Source organism: Octopus sinensis, unplaced genomic scaffold (genome assembly GCF_006345805.1).
Source record: "Octopus sinensis unplaced genomic scaffold, ASM634580v1 Contig07184, whole genome shotgun sequence".
NCBI classification, from domain to species: Eukaryota; Metazoa; Mollusca; class Cephalopoda; order Octopoda; family Octopodidae; genus Octopus; species Octopus sinensis.
In genome coordinates, this window is record NW_021829907.1 from 10001 (window position 1) to 19544 (window position 9544).

General features: G+C 39.6%; 1 protein-coding gene across 1 annotated transcript in view; it reads right to left on the minus strand.

The window, feature by feature from the left end:
• LOC115227797 overlaps window positions 1–8869 on the minus strand; it is a 15773-nt gene extending 6904 nt beyond the window's left edge. Inside the window, exons 1-3 of the mRNA XM_029798528.2 lie at window positions 8438–8869; window positions 2894–2987; window positions 2003–2067 (exon numbers count right to left, since the gene is read on the minus strand). Of these exons, the coding sequence (XP_029654388.1) occupies window positions 2003–2067; window positions 2894–2987; window positions 8438–8467 (189 nt within the window). The 5' untranslated portion in view covers window positions 8468–8869. The remainder of the gene's footprint in view (window positions 1–2002; window positions 2068–2893; window positions 2988–8437) is intronic.
• Between the last annotated feature and the right edge of the window lie 675 nt (window positions 8870–9544).

The following is a 9544-nucleotide window of genomic DNA, read 5'->3' on the forward strand; positions in this document are numbered from 1 at the left end:
TGGTCTGTGATACAGAAAAGATTGCGGACTGCTGACTTAAGAGACTGGCAAAAATTAAGAATGATTTGTAACAACCTGGTCATAATTCATCATCATCATCATTTAGCGTCCGCTTTCCATGCTAGCATGGGTTGGACTGTTCAGCTGGGGTCTGGGAAGCCAGAAGGCTGCACCAGGCCCAGTCTGATCTGGCAATGTTTCTACGGCTGGATGCCCTTCCTAATGCCAACCACTCCGTGAGTGTAGTGGGTGCTTTTTACATGCCACCGGCACAGGTGCCAGACAAGGCTGGCAAACGGCCACGGTCGGATGGTGCTTTTTACGTGCCACCAGCACGGGGGCCAGACGAGGCTGGCAATGGCCACAATCAGATCATGCTTTTTACGTGCCACCGACACGAGGCCAGTTGGGGCAGCGCTGGCAACGGCCACGTTCGGATGGTTCTCTTACGTACCACCGGCACTGGTATCCCAGCTACAAATTCCATTGATGTTGATCGATTTCGATTTTCACTTGCCTCAACAGGTCTTCACAAGTTAAAAGTAAATTAAAGAAAACAAACAACAAATACAATGCACAGAACAAGATAGAAGTATAAAAGTTCCTTATCAGTCGTTGACTGAAAAATCAAAGCAATTTCATCCCATTATCAAGAGGGATCACTTCAGGGTGCCTGTGATAAATGTGAGTGGGGAATGGTGTCAAGAAGAGGACACAATGTAAGTATGAAAAATATTTGGGTCTGTAACCCCAATAAAATATTAGCTCATGTGGCTAAGACAAACAGATCACAGGACATAATGATAAAGAATATGAAGCAGTCAAGTTGTCAAGTGGTGATGGCGGATGCAAACACATAAATACAGGCTTCTTTCAGTTTCCATCAACTAAATTCCGTACAGTGGGACTGAACCTGAAACCATGTGGTTGGGAAGCAAGCTTCTTTATTTCATATAATTTGCCACAAGGGCATCACACAGATGGAAGCTTTGCGGGCTGGACATGGACATTAATGGTATGAATGATGGTGATGCAAAAATGATGATGATGGGAGAAGACGAAAAGCGCCCGCTGACTTTCGCTTCTCTAAAACAATGTTCTTTTTTCCTTTTCCCCCCAAAAACACAATGAGGCAATAAACCTCTTACATAAAAAACACAATGTTCATAATTCTTTTTTCTAAAACACGCAAAAAGTCACGTTTCACATTTTCTAGACTCGTTCAGGTTATCCGGCCGCCCAGTATCCTTGCTTCATTGAAGCATGCACCTGGGTCCAGGCCGGACCACACGGGTATAAATTTATAGGAGTCCTCCGGGAAGGAATTCATGATCCTGCACAGATCACTATCCCATTAAACACTTGCCCAAGGTTCCACGCAGTGGGACTGAACCCAGGACCATGTGATTCGTTAGCAAGCTTCTTACCACACAGCCATGCCTGCACCTATAAAATCTAGCGTTTCCATGCTGGGAATCTAATCTGGGCCACTTGAGTGAAAGCCAGGAATCCTAGCCACTAGACCACATAAAATACAGAAAACATTTGATATTTTAAGCTTTGTAAAACATACAGGTTTTGGTAAATCAACTGACAGGATTACGCGTGCAGGCAGGGAAGGGAGCACTCCGTCGGTTATGATGACGAGGGTCCCAGCTGATACGATCAACGGAACAGCTTGCTCGTGGAATTAACGTGCAAGTGACTGAGCAATCCACAGACACGAGTACCCTTAACGTAGTTCTCAGGGAGATTCAGCGTGACACAGAGTGTGACAAGGCCGGCCCTTTGAAATACAGGTACAACTCATTTTTGCCAGCTGAGTGGACTGGAGCAACGTGAAATAAAGTGTCTTGCTCAAGGACACAACGCATCGCCGGGAATCGAACTCACGACCTTGCAATCGCGAGCTGAATGCCCTAACCACTAAGCCATGCGCCTTCAGGCAAGCACACTGGCACTGTGCTGTTGCATAAAATATTTCAATTTAAAAGGGACTCACCTTAAAAAGTTTGTCAACACTGTTAATAAGAGTCACCTTTAGTTGTATCGGTTGGTAACGTTGATCTGGAAAGGAATATTTAAAAGATTAAAAGCAATCTAACGTGATTTAAAGGGTTTATTATGTAAAGTGTTACTTAGCATATAAATTAACGAACTTATTGTCATCATTATATATCCCTCTTCCATGCTGTCTAGGGGAACTGTCTCCGTGAAATCCCATGGTCGTTCATGACTGAAGAGGGCCTTTGACCTTTACCCTCAATTAGGCAAAACAAAATGGAAGAAGAACAGTTGGAGTGGCTGTGTGGTAAGTAGCTTGCTAACCAACCACATGGTTCCGGGTTCAGTCCCACTGCGTGGCATCTTGGGCAAGTGTCTTCTGCTATAGCCCCGGGCCAACCAATACCTTGTGAATGGATTTGGTAGACGGAAACTGAAAGAAGCCTGTCGTATATATTATATATATATATATATAGATATATATATATATATATATGTGTATGTGTGTCTGTGTTTGTCCCCCTAGCATTGCTTGACAACCGATACTGGTGTGTTCATGTCCCCGTCACTTAGCGGTTTGGCAAAAGAGACCGATAGAATAAGTACTGGGCTTACAAAGAATAAGTCCCGAGGTCGAGTTGCTCGATTAAAGGCCGTGCTCCAGCATGGCCGCAGTCAAATGACTGAAACAAGTAAAAGAGTAATCTAACATGATTTAAAGGGTTTATTATGTAAAGTGTTACTTAGCATATAAATTAACGAACTTATTGTCATCCTTATATATCCGTCTTCCATGCTGTCTAGGGGAACTGTCTAGGTGCAATCCCATGGTCGTTCATGACTGTATTAGGCAAAACAAAACAGATGGAAGAAGAACAGTTGAACTTACATGTCGAGTCATCTTCATTGTCCACTGGAAAATGATGTCGAGAACTTTGATCGGAGAGGAGGCGAGTGGTTTGATTTACTGGCTGAGAAGTGTCCTGTTAAAAAAACCAAAAAAAAAAAAAAAAACCATTACAATAGTGTTTTACTACAGAGTGAGCCTTCAACTTACAGGCACAGGAGTGGCTGTGTGGTAAGTAGCTTGCTAACCAACCACTTGGTTCTGGGTTCAGTTCCACTGCATGGCATCTTGGGCAAGTGTCTTCTGCTATAGCCCCGGGCCGACCAATGCCTTGCGAGTGGATTTGGTAGACGGAAACTGAAAGAAGCCTGTCGTATATATGTATATATATATATATATCTAAGTGTGTGTGTGTGTGTATATGTTTGTCCCCCTAGCATTGCTTGACAACCGATGCTGGTGTGTTTACGTCCCCGTCACCTAGCGGTTCGGCAAAAGAGACCGATAGAATAAGTACTGGGCTTACAAAAAATAAGTCCCGGGGTCGATTTGCTCGACTAAAGGCGGTGCTCCAGCATGGCCGCAGTCAAATGACTGAAACAAGTAAAAGAGTACGTGCTTTATTCTTAAATCATTAACTACTGTAAAGTTGCATCCTTTGCTGTACCTTCATAGCAGAGAGAACCTTTATCCCCCACTGGCCTCCAATTGCCACTGTTACAGCTCCTGTGGAAGCAAAGCTTTTCTTTAACCCTTTCGTTACCAACCTGGCTGAAACTGCCCCTGGCGCTGTAGTACAAATGTCTTGTTTTCATAAGTTTTGAATTAAAATCTTCCACCAAACCTTAGTCACAATTAATGTTCCTAACACTAGCTTAATGATAACTAAGTTTATTTTACTAAATTCTTTGTTATATTTAAAATTAATTGAAAGAAACACAGAGCATCTCAACAGAAATAGGGTAACAAAAGGGTTAAAATATATAATAGAGAAACAATTCTTAACCCTTTCGCTACCAACCTGGCTGAAACCACCCCTGGCTTTGTAGTACAGATGTCTTGTTTTCATAAGTTTTGGATTAAAATCTTCCAAACCTTAGTCACAATTTATGTTCCTAACATTAGCTTAATGGTAACTAAGTTCATCATCATCATCGTTTAGCGTCCGTTTTCCATGCTAGCATGGGTTGGACGGTTCTACTGGGGTCTGTGAAGCCAGAAGGCTTCATCAGGCCCAGTCAAATCTGGCAGTGTTTCTACGGCTGGATGCCCTTCCTAACGCCAACCACTCCGTGAAATTCTTTATATTTAAAATTAATTGAAAGAAACACAGAGCATCTCAAAATAAATAAAGTAGCGAAAGGGTTAATGATATTGTCTCAAGGCTTGAGACTAGTGTAGTGTGAGAGGGGAGGGGTACAAATTCAAAAGCCGTTTACTGAAAGCTTAAGGACTGGATATCATAAACCGGGGGAGAAGAAGACAAGGGTAGCAAGTTCCAGAGAGCAGCAGTTTGAGGAAAGAAGCTATTTAAATAAAAGGAAGTTCAACAGGGAAACAAATGGGGCTGGGAAAAGAAGTGGGTAACATGTTTAAATGCCTTGACAGAAGGTATTAGACCAGAAAGTTCAGAGCAATGACCGTGGAAACACTTATAGAAATGACAAGGAAGATAGATTTTGATGATGAACAAAACACTAGCACACGAGGACCCACCATGCTAACCAATGAATTAGGAGTTTGATCAGGCAAGAATTAATAATGGACAAAGGATACAAATTTACGAAAAAGAAATGTTATTGTGACACTGCTGATTTCCCAACAGATAAGCACCACCAGACTGATGAAGAGCAAAAACTCAGAAACTAGTCTCTGGATGCAGGCTTAGCTGGGTGGAGGTGCTTATCTTCCCCTTGCAGACATAAGGACACAGGAAATGTGTCAAGGCCGACAGGAAACGTTGCTGCTTCCTAGGGCTAAATAGCAGTAGTATGATTCCCTTCATGGGACTGTCACATTAAGTTGACAGTATACAACTACTCTATCGTACCACTACTGCATAAATCTCTGAGATATTAAAAAATTATTTCTATATTATATATGTATAAAAGGTGGCGAGCTGGCAGAACCGTTAGCACGCCGGGCTAAATGCGTAGCCGTATTTCGTCTGCCGTTACGTTCTGAGTTCAAATTCCGCCGAGGTCGACTTTGCATTTCATCCTTTCGGGGTCGATTAAATAAGTACCAGTTACGCACCGAGGTCGATATAATCGACTTAATCCCTTTGTCTGTCCTTGTTTGTCCCCTCTGTGTTTAGCCCCTTGTGGGTAGTAAAGAAATATATATGTAGATATATATATACACGCGCGTGCACACACATATATACAGAGTAGTAATAAGAAAATGAGATGACAAAAGAATAAACCTCATAGTCAAGGCTCCGATGAAACTATAAGGTGTTATTCAGGCACTCAAGTACGAGTCTACTGCATCTTATTATTGGAAACAGCTGTAACTTGACATTCATAGAATAGTTTATTTCTTTGCTGTCTTATATAAATCGATACTCGATCTCCATATACGGTACACTTCGATTAATATACCCAACTCTACTGACAGATGTACGATTGCACTCTTCCGTGACTTATGAACTCTTTCTTAGCTCTCACCCAAGAAATATATAAGTATGCCAAGAGACACGACTCGATTTGGCCAGTGGTATGTATTTGAAATAACTACCAGCCATGGGCCAATGTGTGTGAGTGTATGTATATACACACACACACACACACACACATATACACACGCAAACGGACTTTGAAGTGGAAGTCCACTCACTTCGCAAACATAATAGAAATTGCTTTATCTTTAAATTATTGTATCTGGAATGAGGTCGGTGGTGGTGGTGTTGGTGGTATACTATCAATACTTTGTGAAATTGAAGGATGGAAAATCCTGTGGGTCACAATTCATTTCGAGCAGGATGTTTTTTTCTTCTTGCATCAGATTACAAACAGAGTATTTAGAGAAGAAAGTTCAAAGTTACAGAAAGTACAATAGTTTGTTTTTGGTTCCTAAACATTGTTTGTCCGTTTCCTCTTAATTAAACCCGGAAATATAATAGATATCAGATTAAAAACTTGTCGAAACATGCTAGGTTTATTTTTTGTATATTACATAATATAATGCTTTTACCCTTTAGCTTGGGAAGATATCGGAAATGCAAGTTCAAATTATTTGAGGATTACGAAGGGTTTTCCAAATTAAGATTCTCTTGACTTCATCCTTATATATATATATTATATATATATATATATATATATATATTATTTTACTAGATAAAGATAGCTATAATCTCCATAGACCGGCCATAACTATCTACCCATAACGGCGGACGTAAAGAATGTGAACCGCGAAAAAAGGCATTTTAAAATTTTCCTATTATAATTTAAAAAAATTTTTTTGCAGAATCAATCTCCGTACACGAAAATGGGGGATTCTGTATATACATATACATATATATATATATATATTATATATATATATTAAAAAAAACCCAAAACGAAAGTGGGTGCGGTCCACATTCTTTACGTCCACCATATATATATATATATATTATATATATATAAAGTTACTCTCGTCATCAATAACGACGGGTCTGGTGCTTAACTGGCACCTGACCAGTGTTCAAGTTGATCCGATCAACAGAAACAGCCTGATGCTCGTGAAATTAACGTGTAAGTGGCTGAGCACTCCACAGACACGCGTACCCTTAACGTAGTCCTCAGGGAGATTCAGCACGATGCAGGCGATAAGCCTGGCCCCTTTGAAGTCCAGGTACGACTCATTTTTGCCAGCTGAATGGATTGGAGCAACGTGAAATAAAGCGTCTTGCTCAAGGACATGGTGCACCGCTGGGAATCGAACCTACTATCTTACAATCGTGAGCCGAGTGTCGTAAACCACACGGGTGTTTTACTAAACTTTGTGACAATTACTTTATTTTGGCTCGTATGTGTGGAATAATCGATTTTTTTCTAACTGAAGGTATTGTTGGGGGGAAAAATAATTACATGAGAAATACGAGGATGTAAATAAAAAGGCCAAAACATGGAAATAAAGAGTTATGAATATACATCAACCAAACTAACACACACACAGATAGTGGGCCAAAAGTCACAAAATAAGTTTAATATGCTCCAGAATTGTCAAAGACGGGCTTCGGTTTACTTCGAATAAATATCAATAAAATAATGAACACACACGTACTTTTGTACAAAGGTGAACAAAATGTATAACGTAACAAATAAACTGTCAAAGGCTTTGATGCGCGGCTTCTGGCCCCACAATGTATGTATATATATATATATATAATATATATATATATAAATATATATACATTTTTTATTCTAGCAAAAACTGTCCGACGAACGGGAACGTGAAACTCAGAGTAACAGGTTTTGTTGAATTTTCTGCTGCTTTTGAATAAAGTATATATATATATAATCGACCAGTAGGTCTTGAATTCGAAAAAGAGGTGCACTATAAAACTTTAGAACAGTTATACTTAGACAGATGTGTGTTTTACCGGCCGGTCAGAGAGTGACCATTGGTTCCGCACCTATAAAGCTCTTAGCGGTATAGGCGACTCGTCGATGCCTATGTCACTAAGAGATTTACAGGTGTGAAACTGTTAGTTACTCGGACCGGCCATAACCTAAATATATAAGGTGTTTATATAAAGGAGAGAAAAAAAACTCACAAGTTTAAATTATGTATGTAGTATTTATACTATAATATATTCTTCCCTTTATTGGAATTTCTTCTTTTAGAAGATCGTCATTTTATAAGATTTTGCTGTCGATAATCATTGCTATTTCGATTCACAAACTCAAGAGATGAGGAATAATTGTTGAAAGAATGAAAGAAAAATCAACCATGAAATGAAATAAAATATCATAAATTCCAATCTTAAATGCTAATTATTCATACTCCACGGCGGAAATGAAGGTGCGAATTTTTCTGTCAATTTGAATTATCCGTTTATATATCCTGACCCTAAATGAGAGGGATAGCTTGCACTTTTCAGAGAACAACTACCTGTAAAAGTACTTTCGGAGGTAAACGTCGGGATTGTCTTAACCCTACTGAACTCACACACACAAGAAGCAAAACTTGGTCGGAGTTTCACACATTTAAAAAGTAGAAAAAACAATCCGGAAAAGAAAATACAATGAATAAAAACTATTTCTCCTGTATTTGGTATGTTTTATAAGTCCGTGTGAAGAGAGGTCTTCCCTTCAATTAGGCTGACCGAGTTGAATTAGGTAAAGGAAAGAGAAAAAGCATGTTAGGAGTCATTATGGTACAAAGTCATCGAACTGTTGGGTCACCCAGCATTTCCTCACGGGACGACAATATTGGGTACGGTTAAAACAAAGACGAAAGAAAGAAAAACAAAGCAAAAATACGTTAATTACACTAATAGAACATAATTACACTAATAGAATATAATTACAATAGATATAAACAAACATACAACACATTTATATGCATATAAAAATACACACATATATAGACGTTTACCTTATCGAAACAAGGACATATACATCCCATTGTGGCAATAAAAAGTTTACACGAAACACTGTGAGAAGGGTTGTATTGATTTAGAGCGCTCGTGGTTATGAATATATCCAGATTTAAAGTGCGGCCCGATAAATTGACTGTGCTGTTAACCTATATAGGCGGCGGTGCTCATCACAGCGGACGAATTCAAATAGACCACTTGATATATAGTTTGGCATATTTATTTAATTCTTTGTTTATATATTCAGGTTGCAGTGTGGATTTACAAGAAATGGAACCATCCTCCTGGACTTGCGTTGCCCACTACTGATGTATATATAACTTTTTATTCAGGCTATATGCCTATAATAAAGAAAAGACTATATATAACTTTCATATTTACTTAACAAAGTGATGTAGGAATGTGAACTATTAGTGAAATATGTTGCGAGATATCACCTGAACCTCTGGTTGAAGTTGTATACGAATGTTCTCAGCTATATTTGTGATCATTCAGATATATAACGCACACAGACATAAGTGTGTGTGTATATCTATCTATATATATATATGGGTATTATACCAACAGTATATTGGATAAGTATTATCCCTTAGTGGGTTGGATCCACAACCCCTAACTTACTTGGTGTGTGTGTGTATATATATATATATATATCACCGTGACCGACCAGGCTATCAGATGTTGTTACACATCGCTGGTCACAATGCGCTTCGCATTGTTTTAGCCTTCAAATGACGCCACCCCGCTGGCTAAGCGAGCAAGCCAATATATATATATATATATATTTATATATATATACTCTTTTTGACTGCGGCCATGCTGGAGCACCGCATTTAGTCGAGCAAATCGACCCCAGGACTTATTCGTTGGAAGCCTAGTACTTATTCTATCGGTTTCTTTTGCCGAACCGCTAAGTCACGGGGACGTAAACACACCACCATCGGTTGTCAAGCGATGTTTGGGTGACAGACACACAAACACACACACACACATATATACGAGGGGCTTCTTTCAGTTTCTGCCTGCCAAATCCACTCACAAGGCTTTGGTCGGTTCGGGGCTATAATAGAAGGCTCTTGCCCAGACTGCGGCCATGCTGGGGCACC